This window comes from Zosterops lateralis (genome assembly GCF_965231275.1).
Source record: "Zosterops lateralis genome assembly, chromosome: 17".
NCBI classification, from domain to species: domain Eukaryota; kingdom Metazoa; phylum Chordata; class Aves; order Passeriformes; family Zosteropidae; genus Zosterops; species Zosterops lateralis.
In genome coordinates this window covers 11,114,073-11,133,486 of record NC_139777.1, presented here as the reverse complement: position 1 = coordinate 11,133,486, position 19,414 = coordinate 11,114,073, and the positions used below count along the sequence as shown (strand labels likewise).

The 19,414-nt window shown below is 42.4% G+C and overlaps 1 protein-coding gene across 1 annotated transcript; it reads left to right on the top strand.

Moving 5' to 3' along the window:
• Positions 1 to 1,580: 1,580 nt before the first annotated feature.
• Positions 1,581 to 19,129, top strand: CRKL (CRK like proto-oncogene, adaptor protein). The gene is made up of 3 exons (XM_083873676.1): positions 1,581 to 2,157; positions 5,338 to 5,797; positions 14,376 to 19,129. Exons 1-3 carry the CDS (start codon positions 1,844 to 1,846, stop codon positions 14,508 to 14,510), a joined length of 909 nt encoding a protein of 302 aa, XP_083729802.1. The 5' UTR covers positions 1,581 to 1,843; the 3' UTR covers positions 14,511 to 19,129.
• The last annotated feature ends 285 nt before the right edge of the window (positions 19,130 to 19,414 follow it).

The window sequence follows — 19,414 nt, the reverse complement described above, 5'->3', positions numbered from 1 at the left end:
GACCATGAAAGAAAGACAGCAAAGCTGGAATAACACTGCACAACAGTCCAGCTAAGCACTTCAAGACAGACAGACATCTTAAATCTATTTCTCCATTTGAACTGGCGGGGGTTTTTTTGTTGTTTGTTTTTTTTTTTGGTTTTTTTTTTTTTTTTTTTTTTGGGTTTTTTTTTGGGTTTTTTTGTTTTGTTTTGTTTTGTTTTTTGTTTTGTTTTTTTTGGTTTTTTTTTTTGTTTTTTTTTTTTGGTTTTGGTTTTGGGGTTTTTTTGAGGTTTTTTTGTTTTTTTGGTTTTTTGGGGTTTTTTTGCTTTCAAGCACTGCTTCATTTCACGTCGCCAGCCCTGAAGCAAAATGAAAATCAAAAGCAGAAATAATTAAACAAAGCGACAGGGCTGAGGTAAATTCACACATTGGCAGGGGTTCCCAGCACGTCCGGGGGCCGGTGCGGTCACTGCCGCTCCCCGGGCCGGGCGGGCCGTGAGTCACAGAGTCACAGCCCCGTGCCCGCCCGGGCTCCCGGCGCCAACCTCCCTCTCAAATTCAAACAGCTCATCCGCTGGCACCGTGCGCCAAGCGCTGCCCCGAGCCCCGCCGAGTCCTTTCCGGGGTTTCCTTCCTCCTCAGCAGCTGCGGCCCCATCCTCTCTCCCGCCCGCCCGCCCGGCTCTGACCCCGTTATCGGGGAACGAGGCTCTGAGGAGCAGGAAACGGCCCCTCAGAGCACGGAGGAAGTTATCTCCAGATCAGAGATGGTTATCACGGCGGGCCGTTTTGTTCCTTAAAAGAAAATTAATTAACTAGTAAAAACCAGCCAAACCTCAGGAGAGGCGGAGTGTGTGTGCAAACCGCCCGGGGCCGGGTGCCGGCGCTCCCCGGATCAGGAGCACTGAGAGCGGCCCGAGGCGGCCCCGGGGCACCGCGGGGCAAAGCCCGGGGCTGGGCGGCTCCGAGGAGGGAGGACGGGCCGAGAGGGATGGGGAGGAGATGGAGAGTCCCCTCAGATACCTTAGGGCCAAGGGCTGGGGAGTTTCTGGGGGGTAACGCTGCCAAAGCGCGCCTGCAGCAGTGAGGGAGCCCTGCCCTGTGAGGGGATGCGGCAGGCGCGGGGCCACCCCCGCCTCACTCACCGCACCGACCGCGGGTGCGCCGGGGACGGCTGAGTGACTCTGGCGGAGCAGTGGGGACGGGGCGGCTCTCCCGCTGCCCTGGAGCCCGGGCCGGGACCCGAGCACGGACCCGCCGCCCCCGCGCGGCCCCTGAGGCGGGCGCGGCCCCGCGCTGCCGCCGCCGCCATGGCGCGTGCGCGGGGCGGTGTCTCGGAGCGCTCGCGCGGCCCGGCGCGGCCGCCATTTTGGAGCTCGGCTGGCGAGGGGAGGAACCCGCGGGAGGACGCGGCGCCCGGCGCTTCTGCCTCCCCGTCCCGCCCCGAGCCGGCTCCGCCGCCGCCTTCTCGGGCCGCCCGGCCGCGCCAGCCGCCGCTGCTCCTCGTCACCCGCCTGGCCGGGCCCGCCGCAGGCCTGAGAGAGGCGGGAAGGATGCCCTGCACACCCCGCCGCTGAGGGAGACTCGGGGGCCCTGCGCGCCGCGTCTGGCCAGCCCCACCCCAGCCGCTCGTTCGGCCCTTCGCCTCCGGCGGCGCGGAGCTTCCTTCTCCCCTATCCCCCATTCCCCGGGTTCCCTTTCTCCTGGAGTAGGCACGAGCCGCTTCCCCCTCGCCCCCAGCCCGCTCCGCCTCCCGGGCCTCTCTGCCCAGGCCTCCTCTTCTCCGGGGCTCTTCCTCCGCCCGGGCCTTCGGGCTCCTCACCTTCCTTCCTCCCTTTCCTTCCCCTTCCCCGCCCGGAGCCATGTCCTCCGCCGCTCGTTTCGATTCGTCGGACCGCTCCAGCTGGTACGTGGGCCCGGTGTCCCGGGCGGAGGCGCAGACGCGGCTGCAGGGGCAGCGGCACGGCATGTTCTTGGTGCGGGACTCGTCCACCTGCCCGGGGGACTACGTCCTCTCGGTGTCCGAGAACTCCCGCGTTTCCCACTACATCATAAACTCCCTCCCCAACCGCCGCTTTAAGATCGGCGACCAGGAGTTCGAGCACCTGCCCGCGCTGCTGGAGTTCTACAAGATCCACTACCTGGACACCACCACCCTGATCGAGCCCGCGCCCAGGTGAGTGTCCCCCGCCCCCGCCACACCCACCGCCACCTTTGCTCCCGGGGCGCGGGGAGGCGACACCCCTAAAGGTGTCACAGTCCAGCCCAGCGGCTCCGGGAGCCTGGCAATGGATGTAGTTGCTGTGAATAAATACTAAGGGAACATTATTTTCTAACACTGAGCCTTCTTAACGCTCTGGATCTCGGTGACAGTTAAAAGTGTTGCTCTTTCAGTCAAATCATCCACAGTCCCCTGTGATGACCTTGTGTGTGAAAGTACCATGGACCTCCACCACGGGCTGTAATTGCCTTGAAAGAGGGTGTGGTCGCACGTCACCCTTTTTGTGTTACCCTTTTCTTCTGGTATTGTCTCCGTTTCCAGGGATGGTTGAGGAGCTGGTTCACCACTCCTCTCCGTGTGTAAAGTAAAGCCTCTGAGCTTAGTTTGCTGTCTGCCCCTGCACCCACACTGATTGCAACAGAACTGGCTTTTATGTGATTAGACTGCTTCGGCCTGTTAAGTCAGCATTAATACATTCTAGGGCAGCATTCCCCAAACTTCTAGAGTGGCATTTCTGCGCCAAAAAAATGTTAAACACTTATTTCTCACAGTTTGCTTATGGTACAGTTCATCTATATCTTAATGTACTGTACATTTTACCGAGAAATGCTGTTCTAGGAGGATGGGAAAATGTGACTTGGCTATGAGCTCCTTCTTTGTCCTGGTCCCAGCATGGGACATACCTGCAACATACATCAGTAAACTGCTTATGAACAACCCTGGAACATATTCCTTACTTTTAATTAATACAGCCTTTCTCAGTATCTTTTGCCAAAACTTTTGGGCTTCCTGGATAGGATGAAATGAAATTAACTAAGAGAAAAGTAGTAACATATTAAAAAAATAAATCCAAATTGGTTCATTTCTGAATTCTATATTTTAGTATCTTATTGTGTTTGGCGGATTAGCAAGTTCTTAGGAGGGAAGAATAACTTTGAGGTTTATAACCACAAGTGAACCTTGGCATAGACCAGAGCTTAATGACAGTCAGTCACTTGTCAAAGATTGACAGCAGCTTGTCAAATTGAAAAACTCGAGTGTTCAAAAGTTATTCTGAAAAGCTGTCAAGTGATGGGCAGGATGTGACAGAAAGCACAACCTTCAGGAGCTCTTCAAGCTGCTGGCAGCCTTTTAGGTACTGATTGTAGCTAGAGAGATGGGTACATGAACAAAAAATTGTTTTCACTGTTGCAGGAATGCTTAAATGGAGCTGCCCAGTGTTATGTGCATGCTTAAACTTGTGGAGAGTTGGGAAGAAAAAAGGTCTTATGCTGAAGCAATCTTCATGCTTATCTCTGTTCTCCAACCTGGATACTCTTGAACCTTTCAGGATGCAAAAACTTGGTCCTAATCATTTATGGCCATGACTGACTTGGCTTTCTCAAAGCACTTGAGCACTCAGAGCTGATTGCACTTGCACACTTGGTATTTGTTAGGAGTCCTGTGTGAAATGTTCTGTGAACATTTTAGTACCACCGTCTTTTCAAGGTTTTGGTTGCATATTGTTCTCTCAGCACAGGGACAGATGGGACCGAACCTGCTGTGAATTGACAGGGTTTTTTATAGAGCTACAAATGGGATCGACTAGGTGTTTTTATTTAGCATGATTTTTGTTAAAACTCCTAGAAAAATCAATTATGTGGTTGATGGTTTTAAATTCTCTGCAAAGGAGACTTCCTGCTGCAAGAGGGAGGATGAAAGGTTGCATTTCCAGAAGTTTGGGGTTTTTATTTTTAGTTAATGGACTAGATTTAGAATAGGGGTGGCCAGGTATGTGCCTCAGAACTGTTATGCTAATTCTTATTTCTCTGGCATTTTCCTGGGCACATTGCTCTCATGCTTGTGCTTTTGAAAGCTGTTCATTCTTTTAATTTCATAAAGTACAGTCTGAAAGGTGGTTTCTATACAGAGCCCTGCAGTACCTCTAGATCTTGGAGATGACATCTTGAACTTTTAAAACAGTTGTAAATAGACCATTTTAAACTTTCTGTTTGTTTCGTCTCTCTAGTAGTGAGCTCTGACCATCCTTGCTGATGTTGCTGAGCTCTTGCTTATGCCGAGCAATTGCTCCCTGAAGGGTTCCCTCTGTCCCCTGCTTTGGCTGCAGCAAGGGTGTCTGAAAAGATGGAATATCTTTCCCTTCAGGGCTTCTGGCATATCTTGCAAAAATCACAGGGATTTGACTTCCATGGTATTTTGCAAGTAGCAAAAGAGAATTGAAGTAGGCTAATGACATGCATTCTTGCTATCATAGCTTAGATAATAAGTATCTGCTGTGGCCTATATCCACTAAGGCTTTTTGACAGCTGCTTTGAATAAAATGTGTAACATTTATGATGAAAATAGTGAAACCATTCTCATTTGATGGACAATCTTAATATATTATCACAGACAACAAGTGACTGTACTTGTCAAATGATGGACATAGTAATTAACAGTTATGTAAATAAATTAACAGCTATGTAAATAAATTAAAGATAATACAGTTAGTAGGCAAAGGAATATTTCTAGAAGGCTAGCTTTTTTTTCTTCCTCTATAGTTCCTTCTTATCAGTGGGTGCAAGTATTTCATAGTGTCTTTATGAGTACGTCATACCATTTACTTTTGTTCCCTTTTTCCTCTGCAGTGCTTCAAGTCTAGCATTTACTTACCAAATTCTTTAGAAGTGGATGCTGAAGTTAAAATAAGATTATTTGGATGACTTTGGAGGTGGCAGGGGACTCTTGCAGAGACTCACAGTTACATTTTTATGTATTGCCCTTCCACTTCAATCACCCAAATAGTCTTAATTTAGTTTTCTGTATCATTACTCTCATAACTTAAGCTATGGAATCAATTTGACTCTAAGGTCTTCACAACAATCCAGAACAGGTGGATGAAGATTTTACATTATTTCTCCCACTTTTCTGCGTCCCATGATAGATTAGTTTAGGTTTCTGGGAAAGCTACTTTGGGTATTTAGGTAATTATTTGAGAGTTACTCATGAAATGCCTCACAGTGCTGCTACCACACCAAACTTTTGTTAGAAATCCAAGTAACTCTTCTCTAACTGATGTTCCTACTGCAAACCTGGTACTTCACTTTGTTACTGGAAATACAAACCCAATAGCTGTTACTTTTACCAAATCCTCAGGTATCCAAGTCCACCAATGGGATCAGGATCTGCCCCTGCCATGTCCAGTGCAGAAGAGAACGTGGAGTATGTCCGGACTCTCTATGACTTTCCTGGCAACGATGCCGAGGATCTGCCATTTAAAAAGGGCGAGTTCCTGGTAATTGTGGAGAAGCCAGAAGAACAGTGGTGGAGTGCCAGAAACAAGGAGGGTCGGATTGGGATGATTCCTGTTCCTTACGTAGAAAAGCTGGTCAGATCTGTCGGGAAGCACGGAAACAGGAATTCCAACAGTTATGGTATTCCAGAACCTGCCCATGCTTATGCTCAGCCTCAAACCGCAACTCCCCTTCCCTCAGTCTCCAGCACACCTGGGGCAGTGATCAACCCTCTACCATCCACACAGAACGGACCAGTCTATGCCAAAGCGGTCCAAAAGAGAGTTCCCTGTGCTTATGACAAGACTGCCCTGGCATTAGAGGTAAGTTTTTCCTCCAGTCTCAGAGTTTTCAATTACCTGGTGAAAGAAGAAACAAAAAATTGTTAAGGAGTTGGTGTGGATGACTTCATGTGGAGTCTGCTTATTTATGTCAAGGGACTGAGAAGTTAGGTTACATTCTGAAGAAACATCCACAAGAGTTGCTTCATCTCTACCACTTCCTTTGAGAAAAGTGACCTAGTAAGAAAAGAAAGGAGAAACGGACCTGTATTTTCCCTCCTTTCTTGCTTGTTCAACTGCGCAAATGTTACAAGGGTAGCAGAGTGTACAGATGCTGAAGAAGTGCTAGTGAGAGGATGGCTTTGCTTCTCCACCTAATCTTGGGGAAGGAAAGAGATGTTTCATTAATCACTGTAGAGTTCCAGGCTAAGAACTGACAGTGGCATCCTCCAGAGAAAGGTAAAGATTGCTGGCTGATATACTTAGTGTTTCTGATCCTCAGCTGTGAGATGCACTTGAAGATCTTGTGCTGAGAGCTGAAATCTGGGCAGAATATATCAGAAATACCCTAGTCCCTTTTACTTTGGTTTTCAAAAGTGGAATTTGAGAAACCTTAACACTTAAACTGGGCTTGAGGAATGTAGTGTAACCTCTAAAGTGCTGCAAGTTCCTGTGCTTGCTATTGCATTTTTAATTTTTTTATTATTATTATTAGAGATGTCTTATAAAACTTTAGAGCATTATTCTGCAAATAGTAAAGGATTCATATGATACTTCTAGTTTAACTGGGATAAATGATTGATTGGAAGGAGTTTTTCAAAGCTTTATCCAGAAGACTAAGATTGTTACTTTTACATTTATATGATACTGAAGGCTAGTTAACCTGTAATTCAAAAATGTCTCACCTGGAAGAAGTGAAATTTGAGCTTGCTGCAATACTTCCAGGAACAAATGCAAGCAAACAAGCATAGGAAGCAACAACGTTTTAGCAAGTAAAATAATAAAGGTCTTTAAAATAGTTTTGAACATTTCCTGTTGTTTTGGCTCAGTTACTTTGCAAGTTAAAGCTGTTACCTGTGGCTGATACTTTTGACTGAAATTTGGAAGGTTATATTTGTGACTTCCCCATTATTCAGAGTGCTCACCTCAATTGTTTCACTCCTATATTTGTAAGACTTCTACAGGTGGTTACTCTTTGGGGGTTAAAAGTTAAATATGAATCACTTCAACTTCTTTGTCTTGTGAAATCTAGCAGCTTGTTATTTGTGAACAGTGTGTGAAAATTATCATAGAACAAAGTGTAAATCCACTGCCAACTGCACTGCAGAAGATTCCTGCCAAAACTACTCATGCTTCTGAAAGCAAAGCAAGGCAAGAGATTGATTTTGTTATGCTATCAATGTGTCATGGAATTACTTCCAAGGGAACTTGCATTGCTGCAGGGCAGCAGGATGACTTGGAAGGTTGGTCCTTACATACAGACTTTCCTGACTTGCCCTTTAAGTGACCCATTAACCCCATCAGTTTAGCTGCTCTAGGGTACCAGGGGGATTAATTCTCTGGCCAACAAATAGGTTTGACTTGGTTAGAACCTTCAAACTACTGAAGTTTTGTTTGAGAGATTCTTCTCATCCTCTAACCACTTATTGCCTCATGTCTTTGTGTCTCTCAGCACTGGCATATTTTGTCTTCCCATGCAGTCTGTTTTCTTTGCAAGTGTAGCTCATCCACACTGTGGCTTCTCAGGAGGCTTCAGGAGCAGAATTCTGGGAACTGCTCTACATTTTCACTGAAATCAGTGATTGCAGCTTCTCCATATCTATCCATGCATAGGGAACTTTATCAACTTCATTACAGCAGTATTTTTTTGTCACATGGGCTATTCTTAAAGAAAAAAATGACTCAGCTTCTTTTAATGATTTTCCTTTAGTTTGCCAAACACCTGCAGGACCCTGATAAAATATTTAATCCCAGCCTTGTGGGAGCTTTATTAAATAAACTGAACCATTTGAAACTTCTGTTTTGTAAGACCATTGAAAGTTGCGTTAGACAAAAAACAGGTTCTGAGACTGTTTTGGGGAAGAAAGTTAATGGTGATCTTTCATAACAATCTTATTTGACAGTTCTCCACCTCAGTACAGGTGTACCCTCAGTGGCAGTTCAGCAGTACAGGTACAACACCTAGTGAGTGTAATTAAATGGTTGCTGATTGTGCAATCTCATTTAAACTGATAAAACAATTTGAAAGCAAAGTATCTGTTTGCTGGCTGTAGCCCTGTGTGGTCAGCACACAGACAAGACTTAAAAGGAAGAGAATAGCATCTGGAGTAAATAAATCCATGGCATAGTAATCTGCTCAACTTCCTTTTAAGTGGAGCGATGTCATTCTTCTTGGTTCAGCTTGAAAATGGGACAAGCTCCCTGCCTGCAAACCCAGTGTTTCCACTGTACACTATTGTTTACAGAAGCTGACACAATTTTCCTTTAAGAAAAGGTAAAAATTTATGGCCTGTGACAGAGAAGTTTGTTTTGTAAGCAAGTTGGTTTCCTTTTTTTTTTTTTTTAATTTCTTACATGAAAAATGTAAGTGACCAACTGACTGTTCCACAGAAAATCTGAAACAAGCTCTGATAGCTTGGATAAGGATGAAGGGTTCAACTGGTGAATTTAAAAGTATGACAATTTAAGAGCAACTACAATTTTATTTCTGTAGGATACTAGTCAATAAGGCATTTATATTTGCTGGACTAAGTTTATTTAGCATTATATACAATGGTTTGGGTTGGAAGGGACCTTACAGCTCATCCCATTCCACCCCCTCCCATGGGCAGGGACACCTTCCACTTTCCCAGGTTGCTCCAGGCCCCATCCTTGGACACTGCCAGGGATGGAGGAGTTCACAACCTCTGTGGGTAACAATATTGGTGTTATTGAAGTTACTAATGCCTAAGTGTTGACTCAATCCTATTGTGTTATATACTCCACTTTTATTCTCTAAAATAAAATAAAAATAATAAATCTGTTTATAGGCTAAAATGGTAGTTGCAAGTATAGACACTCTCAAAGCTTACAGCTGGTGCTACATCTAATTTTGTGCACCTCCCTGCACCAAGAAACAATTAGTAAAGCCTGCAATAAATTGTATGTATTTCTAAGATTTACATATGCTCCTGTATGTTGAGTTACTTTGGCAGTTCAGATTTAATGTTTTTAATGAACATTAAATTCTACAGATTGAACTCTGTAGCTTCTCACTACAACTAACTTCATTACTAATATGTGTAGAACTTTATGGATACTACATTAAAAAACCCAAACCACTGAACAAGCAAGCTACAAAATAGAAATAAAACCACCAAACCCAACCCGTAACCGACAAGTTCAACAGCCGAGCAGCCAGGTCTGTTTCTTTACTTGTGTACTTGTAGCCAAGAAGCGATTTCCTTCCTTTCTGGGGCTCTAGAGGACGGGGTTACAGTGTCCTGTGCTCCTTGGGACCAAAGCTCTGCGCCACAGGGTTATGCCCTGGTGTTCTTCAGTCCTGCTGTGGGAAAACCAGGAGGGCAGTCCCCTGTTCCAAGGCCTTACACTTTAGGAAGGTGATGGATTTGATAAGAGCAGAGACTCTTTGGCACTGTCACTGTGACAGAGAACAGCAAAGTCTACCTGAGAGCTTCCCAGCCTTTGAAAACAACTCTCTAGCCAGTCTGTTGGCAATGGTGTGCTAATGGAGCCTTGTTTCAAACTGACAAGCTCTAACCAGGACGTGAACAACAAATTCTATATTCACTTATAAAATGGAATTAAATAGGGTGAGGAAACAGACAATGGGAGACCAGCAGCACCCACCAGATTTATACCTGATGTGTTTAAAAAATTATTCTTAAATATATCACCAGTGCTCTAATCAGTGTCATAGTTAATTTTGAATGCAGCAGTGACTCTAGAGCTCGTATCCAGACTTGAGAGCATTATGGAATCAAAGGTTTGTTTTTCTCTTTTTAAACAAGAGTCGCACTATATTTTTTGAAGTCTTTATACTAGTGTTGGCTTTTTATGGACTCATGCCAGCATTATAGTGTTAAGTAGTTTATCTTTTTGTGATGTAGCAATCATACATGTGTACATTTGCTAGTACAGAGTTAACCTGTCACTGAAATGTTTTGGTGAAATAAATACCCCTCCACCATAATTATATAACTGACTTACAGTATTTCTCTTGAGCTTGTTACAATTAGGTTACAGTTAACTTCTTCCCTCTTCAAAGGAAAGTTGAGACAAGTAGGCCAAAATGTGCTAGCAGTAGAACTTTCTTAATTAGGAAATTAGGCTACTTCTTTCAGTAGACAACAAGCATTGTGTTTTTCTTAAACCCAGGAAACTTGGCCCTGCTGTGTTAAACATTAAAATGCATCTAACCCACAAAGTCTGGATTTTAAGCAAAGTATTGGTCCTATATTAGTGTAGTGTGAGTTGTTGATCAGGGATCTGTAGTTGCTATAACTGTTGCACTGAATGTGAACTCTCCAAATTCTGTACAGTCACAACAGTGGCTTAATTTGAAGGAGACAGGCTACCACCATGTAATGAAAAGCAGGCCTTTTTTGATGCTGCAGCCCCTACTCTGACAATTTTCCTGGCTCTTGGTGAAATGCAAAGTTCCTTTGTTTTAATCTGTCCCCTAGGTGAGGCCAGACTAATTCCATCTCCCACTTCCACATTTCTGTGTTGCCCCTGAACCTCCTTTCATGCCTCAGGAATGGATGAAGCTTTTCCTCTGAGTGGTTTGATTCTCTGGTTTGAGCATCAGCTGTGCCCTGGCCCAGAACATCAGCAGTGAAGGATAATTGAGCTGTGCTTTTAGCCTGGTGCTTTCTTGGATCTTCCATACAGCACCAGCTCCTTCAGTGTCCTTTGTCCTGTTTGCAGGGGCTGAACTTTGCCTCTCTTGTGTAGCTCCTCCCTTTGGGCACAGTGGGCTGTCAGGTATTTTCTGTGCTGGACCTTCTCTGTTCTTCTCCAGACGGGCAGCTGGCCTGAACAACTGTTTTGGTTTTGGTATTAATGTTAGTGCTACCAAAGAAGGTGAGCCGTGACACTAATTAGGATAATGACTGAGATTCAACACTCTGTAGATTCCAGAGACCAGTGTTTTCTATAGCACTGACCTAGTGGCCTAAAATGATGATTTAGAATTTTAATGCATTTTTATCTCCTTAAACTCATTTATCAGCCATAGAACTATTAACATACAATTTTTGGAATATCTGTAAAATTCATTGAATTGGTTGACTAAAATGGCTTGCAGGAAGCCTTTTGCAGAGTATGAATCAGCTTCAAATGGAAGACAGGTATGGAAGTGTCTAGAATGAATGAGGTAACCTTTCTGACTGGCATGTTCCACAGCTTGTGTTTCCCCAGGGCTTTGAATTCATGCTCTAACAAGGACATAATGAAAGATGCTATCTAAAATACATTTTGATTTTTATCATTTGGGTGTAACCAAATGGCTGCATTTCAGAAGCATTACTCATTTCAGCAGTGATACTTCATTCCAGCTATGCTGGGGTGCTTCACAACTGAATTAACTTATCTGAGAGATGCTGAGTCTAAGGAAGTGTTCTCCTCATCTATAGATAAGGGCTATTAGCTGTCCAGAGTCATACAGGAAGTCTGTGGCAGAGATGAGAATAGAACCAGGTCTCCTGACTCTGTCCTGTGCCTAATCATAAGACAATTCTTCTGACTGGCTTAAAACATTCCCTGAAAAAAATAGTGTATTAAATAATTTTTTAGTGGGAGATTGCACCTCAGCTGACCATTTTATAGATGCTTTCAAAGGCATTTATGATATAATGCTTTTACTTGGGGGAAAAACAGAGGGACTAGTTGATCAGAGTTTTCTAGACATTTTTGAAATTAAGGTCTTTAAGATAAGACCCATGAGTTAGTCTAGTATGAAATCAAGGTTCCTGCACCAAAAATCTTATTTCAACATGCTGCTTGATTTAGCCTTCTCAGGGAAAGTACATTTTTAAAATAATATAGCACAAGAGGATATTCAGCAGCTTTTATTTTAAAAAAAAAAGCCCTCTCAAAAATAGTAGAAAGTTATGGTAAATTATTTTACTATTCCAGTGGTTCTCAGAATATTGGAAGTGTGTTTTAGTAGCTTTTGTCAGACAGCTGTCTTTGGTGGCAGATGCTGGTGTGGTGGGCAGATGCTTTGCCCACCCAGCAGCATAAGGGACATTTTACATCATTAATCCACAGGGCAGTTTGTTGCAATGCAATAAGAGACATATTTTAAATATTCTTTTCACTCAGCTGAAGCAAGATTTCCAAACCTATTCACATTGTGAAGTCTTTCAGAACCAAAGTCTCTCAGAACCAAAGCTGTTCTAGAGCTGCAGAGTGAATAATGGATTGATCTCTACAGCACATGAACAGATTCACATTGTCAGACTCAGAAAAGGCAGGTCCATGTTTCTGATTCAAAAGATTATTTTTTAAGATTAAAGGGTTTGAGAGTGGGTTTGGTTTGTGGTGTAATGAAAATGAAACTCATTAGCTTTAAGCTGTTGTGATGTTGCCTGAATCTTCCTCGGGTTAGGTCTAGAATTTGGAGCTTAGATCTGTCTTCAAGAGTTATTTAAATGTAGCCATGTAACAGGGAGTATTTATAGATGTTATCAGACTTTTCCTAAAGAGACATTTGCTAGGTTCCTGTTTAGGTCATCTTGTTACTATTTAAAGCTTTCTTAAGTGAGAAGTCTGACAAATTGTGCTTTTTAGCAAATATACAATTAGAGCATACTGCAGCAGGCCCTGGGGAGATGAAAAGCACTTGGGTGAATGCTCTGTGTACATGCAGTGTTTAACTGCTTCATTCTGTATGCTGGCTTCATGTTTGAGCTTAGGAACAGCACATATAAAAACGTCCATGTAAGAAAGTGACATGGCCTCAGTCACATCCTAAGAACTTAAGGGAGTTCAAAGGGATTTCTCCTCTCTCAAAAGCACAAGGTTACAATTGTTCCAAGTGAGACACTCTCAAATATGGGGGGCAGACAGGACACAGACAACCAAAGTGGTGGAGAAAAAGTAGGGAAGGCAGAGCAACACAAGACTTAAATTTCTGAGAATAGTTTCAAAGTTTATTTTGAGACCCAACACTGAGTGAGTGTTAATAAGTTTATTACAGTATCTTAAATTTCACTTTGAAGGGTTCTTGCTTCTGTGTGATCTTCAGAAATATCTGTTATGGTAATGGTAACTGGTTTAAATAGGCTTCAAATCACCTAATGACATGCACATCATTTTATAAACTCAGAAAAACTCTGGTTTTCTTTAACATAAAATATACAGGTCTCACCTGAAAAGTTAAAGGCTGTTGGCCAAGGGCCTGTCTGCATCTGTTCTGAATTTTAGTACTATTTAGAAAATGTAGACAAATTGCTTTACATACTATATCAATGTCTATTTTTTCCTTAGATAAGATTAGAGCTAGTTTCCTTTGAATTTCACAGCAGTAGTTTGATAACTGAGACTCAGTTACAAAGACCTTGGACCTAGTTTGGGAACGAAAGTTACAAACTGTTGGGCATTGGTCATAGGCTGGTTCTGCTTTCTGTGAAATTAGTTTTTAGCTGCTAATGTCACTTTTCTGATATTTACTGTAGTTACCACATAGAGTCAAATGAGTAAACAGGAAGGGAGGGGGAGAGTTAGAGCTGCTGTAACACACCACGTGTTCAGCTCTCCAGAAGCATCTCAGGGAGAATGAGCTTGTCTTAAATGCTTCTTGTCAATTTGGATATTTCACTTTGGAAATTGTCCTAATTCAGATTAAATACAGGTGTTGAACAGTAAGAGTATAATTTATCATCATTTGAGCTGTTGTTTCTGGCTTCATCATATTTTAGGCTCCTCTCATTTTTCATTGCCAGATAGGAAGAGAACATTTATGGTAGGAAAGGCCTGACAAGTTATCATTCCTGCTTCAAATGCTTTGACAGGAAGTAAACGTGAAAACCACAAATAAAGCTAGAATCTACATCTACTACTGAAAAAAAAAGTTTGAGATTGCTTTTCCCCAATTCAGAAGAGTACCATTGTTTTAGAAATTACAGAAGGTTGTTAGACTGTGGTCATCAGAATTAGAGCTTCAAGTAATGGTTCCTTTGCCTTAGAAATCTGTCTTTGAAAAACTACATTTCTTTTTCGTAAGCTGCTGATAAAACCAGTCCCAGTACTGTGCTTCTTAGAAAGGATGTTGTGACTCATCACTGATGGTTACTTTACTGATGGGAATTTATATCTAAGCTAAAGATACCGTTGCATTAAGCTGTAAGCTCTCCTATAAAAAGAGGTGTAGTTCAGTAATCTTTATAAATATATGTGTAATTAAGAGTCTCAGAGCACAAACAACATTATTATGTTTAGCAATAAAGTGTTGGTATTGTAGTTAAGTAAAAGTAACTTTTCAATTGAACCTCTGCCAAGAAGAGGGCAAGATTTGTTTCACTATGATGGCCTTGTTTGTGTTGTTCTTCATTTGATTTGTATCGAGGTGACAATCCCACGTGTGATAAGGTTTTTTTTGTTTCTAATTCCACAGGTTGGAGACATTGTGAAGGTCACGAGGATGAACATAAACGGTCAGTGGGAAGGAGAAGTCAACGGTCGAAAAGGGCTCTTCCCCTTCACACATGTCAAAATATTTGACCCTCAAAACCCAGAGGAGAACGAATGACTCCCTCTGCCCATTTACACTGCTGCTTCATTTTTCTAGCTACCATTAGCATTGTTTGAGGTGGGATGATGACTTAATGGCACATTGCTAGCATTGCCCATTTCCCAGCTTGCTGCAGTTTGACAGTTCTTTTACTATACATTTGGAATTCATACAACTGAAGCCACTGCCTGACCTTCAGACAGTAGTTGCGTCATCCAGAATTTAGTTTCACTTTCTAAAACTTTATTGGGCCTTAAGCTGGAGAAGACTGAACCGGAATATAGCAGAGAGGTATGGGAAAAAAGCCTTTCCTGTTAAGACTTGTCTGGACTTTTTCTGGTTTGCTCAGTAGGAAGAGCCCTAATCTCAGATCAAACATGCAATTTGTGCATTACTGTCCAACAAAAAGCAACAACAAAAATGCAATTTTAGAACTGAAGAAGTTTTAGTTTTGAAATTACCTGTCCTAAGGTGTAGTACACTTAAAATGATGGTTTCTTTAAAGGACAATAATTGGAGCTTATGTATTCTAAGCAGTTGTATTAGACACTGCTCTTTTCTGTTAACTCTTAAGCTTGTTGTTGACCTTCCTGAAACAGTGTGTGTTAAATGCAAATAACCATTGAATGAGCTGCATTGAGACGGAGACATTTATTTATAAGGAAACCCAAGAGGGGTTGATACTTGTAACTTGGTTTTGACATATTTAATGCATTTCTGTTGATTTTTGCAAGCACTAACTGTAGAAAGTGAGCTTTAAGGGGAAACACTTTGGCCTGGTCTACATACAGCTCTTCTGCAGTGTTGAAAGTGTAGTTTTACTAGTACAGAAGTGCTTGTCATCAAGCTGTTACTTGGTATACAGATCAGATTGCCATGAGGAGAGGTAGGAGTAGGACAGAAGAACTTGGTAAATACCGATAAAATCCTCTTATTTAAACATTTAAAGACCTTTTGTATCCATTTCTCTGTAGGCTCCCTGCTCTCTCCAAAGTTTCCTAGCTATGCCAGCCCCAGCTCATCAAAAGCTCCTTTTCAAACACAGTACCTTTTTACCAGGGTGTCTGTATTGCTGTGCTTCTCTTCCAGAGCTGCTTTCATCTTCTTTTTCCCCTTCATTCTTTTTCCTTGCTTGTATCCTCTGCATGCTGACATCTTTTTTTTTACCCTTCCTGAGGCACTGGCTCTGGTATATAGGCCCCAAGTCCCTCCCTCTCCCAGCATCCTCTAGAAAATGGTTAATTGGAGTCAGCTGCCTGGGTTCCCCCATGTGATAATGCTGGGGCTGGAGGAGGCCACAGAGGTGTCTGTGATTAGTGTAGCTCCTTCCCTCATTTGTCCCCAAGCTCTGCTGCTGTGGCTGTTGTGCAGCAGGGAGCTCCTGGCTGCAGCTGGGTGAGCACCAGGAGTGTGCCCAGCCTGAGCCTGGGTGCAGGATAGGAAAGCCTAGGCACAGTGAGTCCTGTGCCACCTTCTTCAAATGTGTGTTGTAGGTGAACTGGAATGCTCTTTTCAAAATGATGGAATGCTGAAGTAACAGAATACATGTCTGCAAAGATACAGCTACAAAACCTCCCTTTTCAGACAGCCTGGTTAAGACAGATGTCCAGTGTAGAAGCTGGTAAGAAAACAGCAGCTCCCATTTTTCAGCTTTGGAAGGCTCTTGGTTGTAGCAAAACAAGAAACTTCAAACACTTGCAGAAATGTCATCAGATCTTACAAATGTCTAATGATATAAACATTGTCTTAAGTTCCAGCATGTTTTCTTGTTGATTTGTGTTGCTTGATCCAAATAAAAGCACGTTGTTAGTAGCTCATGTGGGAGTGCCATGAGATCCTGAGTCGGAAGGCACTGAAGAACTGCAGCAATGGCATTTATAAGCAGACATTCAAAATGCCAGGTTTGAAAGAAGTCTCTCCGTTCATCTATTAACTGTTTTCTGTAATATTGATCAAGTGGCTGACAGTCTGGAAGTTCTTGTAGAGCATTTTACTACCAAATTAACTGTGAAGTAGAGTAGCATTGACTGAAGTGTTTGGTGCTGTAATTCTTGACAATAGGCATTGACATTTTGTTTTGTAAAGAAAAGCTATGCAGTTCTCTTAACTAAAGAAGGTCATGCTTTTCCTGTGCCCCAACAATACCTGCGCATTTGCTACACAGATTGTACTACTGAAAGTCATCTTCTGAATACAAACTGCACTAAACTCAGTCTGCTGCAGAGAAATCTTATTTCAGGCCTGACCTAGTTACAGGCAGCTCTTCAGAAGACTGATTGTAGAATTCTTCCTTTGCGTGGTAAATAAATACTGTGAGATTTGAGATCTTGAACATAACTTTTAACCTGATTTTTTTTTCACTGAAATAAACATCTTGACTCATCCCCTCATTGAATAAGGTCTATGCTTTGAAACATTGTTTTAGGTTTAATTATGTTCCAATACTGCAGAAAAGCAAAGTATTTTACCTTCAAAACTATGCAAAATTTGTGTGTAGTGGTATCTGATGCAAAGATGAGAATTCTTGAGTTTCTGTGAACCTGGTTTTAGGGCCATGAATGAACAGTGTTTCTCCAAGTAGCAGTGGTGTGGTTCAGGTATGTAAAATGTGGTTTCAATGTAGCATACTGACCAGCCTAAGCTGATTGTAACCTTGCTTCAAAATGTGTCTTGGCTATTTTACTATGAGACAAGTATTTTCATATAAAGACTGCTGCCCACTGACGTTGGATCAGTGTTTCTCTTTGAAGGACTCTGGATTCTCAATCGCTTGTCGCTTGCTTACACATGTGCTGTCGTTTTATGGAACCTCTTAAATCTGAGTGATAATCTATCAGTGTAAATGTTCTTGGGCGTGTAAGGTAACCTTGCTTTGAAGCATGAGAGCCTACAAGTGATGGCTTCAATCTATGCACCATTAAAGTTGTCCTTGCTTTGGAACTAGGAGCTGGTGTAATGACCTGGTGCCACAGTAGTCAACTATCACGAAAGGCTTGGCTTCCTCCTGCTGTGTACATGTGTATATAGACATTGAAGCCTCTGACCAGTCTGAAAGTTTAAATGAAAACTGTTTTAATCAGTGTCCATCACTGGATAAGCGCTTATTTAATTCATGATTGTTTACAAATTGGGAAAGAATAAACAAAAGGGAATATCCTGTTTGGGTTGAGGCTCTGAGGAGCCTGAGCATTATTTTTGTAAAGGGAAAAACAGCATTCTTTGTGCCATTTCATGTGCCTGTAATTTTTTATATTGTATTAACATCCTGGGAATGAGTGGGCTGCCTTTGTTTTCTAGTCCAGTTTTCAAGCGTTTTCCTCAGTACCTGCATTTGAAAGTGAGACCTGCCTAAAAGACTGCCTTTTGGGACCAGTGAAAGTGTTCCTGTATAGTTGTCATTTTCTGTTTATTTGTGTTAAAGTGTATTTTGGGACAAGGATACAATTATTGCAGTGGGAAAGGTGGCCTTGTATTTGAGACAGTCTTCACTGTGTAAACTTTTAAACACAATATGTAATTTAAAGACCATGATCTTCAGGCAATAATATTAAGTGTAAGCTTTTAAAATTTATTTTGGGGATCATAGCTTGTTTTATTTTTTGTGCTATAAGATTAACAGTATTAAATGAATTATATTCTTAGAAGATACGGAGTGTCTTTTCTTAAGATTAGTGCCTTTTTAATTTCTTACTCCACTTAATTCACAGAACTGGTCCCAACATCAAGCCACTGTGTTTTTTCCCCAATGCCCTGTTTGTACAGTCTAAATAAAACTTGCCTCAACTTACAGTATTATTTGTCATCTTCAGTCTGAAAACCTTGACAATAACAGCAGAGTCTGTAAGACCTTACTCTGTCCTTACACTGCCCCGTTCTGTGGGTGAACAGAGTGTGCCAACTGAAGTTTTCCAGAATCAAAGGAAGAATTAAGCAGGAGAAAATGCTGTTGCCAGGCTGAATGATACTCTCCTGTTCCACCCTCGTGCCTCTTCTCAGACAATACTGCTCTGGAGGTTCACATGACAAAGATGCATCTCTGGTGATAACCACTGTCTCCTGTACCCTGATGCCCGACACGTCTGTGCTCTTCCTGCTCCTCCACCACTGTATTTATTGTGCTCTTTGGCCCAGGCTTTTAAGGATCTCTGGAAACCATGACCTTTGTTTACTGTGATGCCCTTGACTGTGCTTGTAAGAGTGACTGGTTTATGCAATGGTATGAATTTCACTTATTACTGGTTGAGTAACTAAGGTGTAACAACCTGTGCAGGCACTGGAGAGCAGGGACTGCAGCTCTGGCCCCTGCCACGAGGTGCTGGTGCAGAACATCAGAACTGTTTGTGTTTGGAAGTCAGAACCCACATCCTGGTCATCTTCTACCTTTTTAGTCAATCCAGATCAATAGTAACTTAACTAAACTTAAAGGGTTTTTTCAGTTAAGTCATTAACAAGGTGTTGATACTTGAGCTGATCCTGTGTAGGAGGAAAACTTAAGAAGAACATCAGCCACTCAACTGCTGCAAAGGAGAAGCCTACAAAGCTTGTATTGATTCCCTGGACTCTGTAGGTATGGTGACAGCCTCGTGTTTGTCTTCTCTGGAGTACAGATTTCCATGTGATGTTAATAAACATTCATAGCCAACTCTGCACAGTGTCTTATCATCAAATAGTCACATTTAGCATTGTGTTTTGGAGAAAACCAGTTGTGTTTTAAAGATGAGAATAGGTCTGATACATACAGTGGGCTGGGTAATCTTGTTTCAGACTAAAAGGCAAAAAGTAAAATGTAACAAGAAGCAAGCAGTAACTCAAGATGGGTTTATTTGTCTTACCTGCATTCAGGCTTCCACCAGTGCAAATCTGAAGTAGTTCAGTTACTTCAGTCCAACAACAGGCAGCACAAATCTCCATTTTTCAGTGTA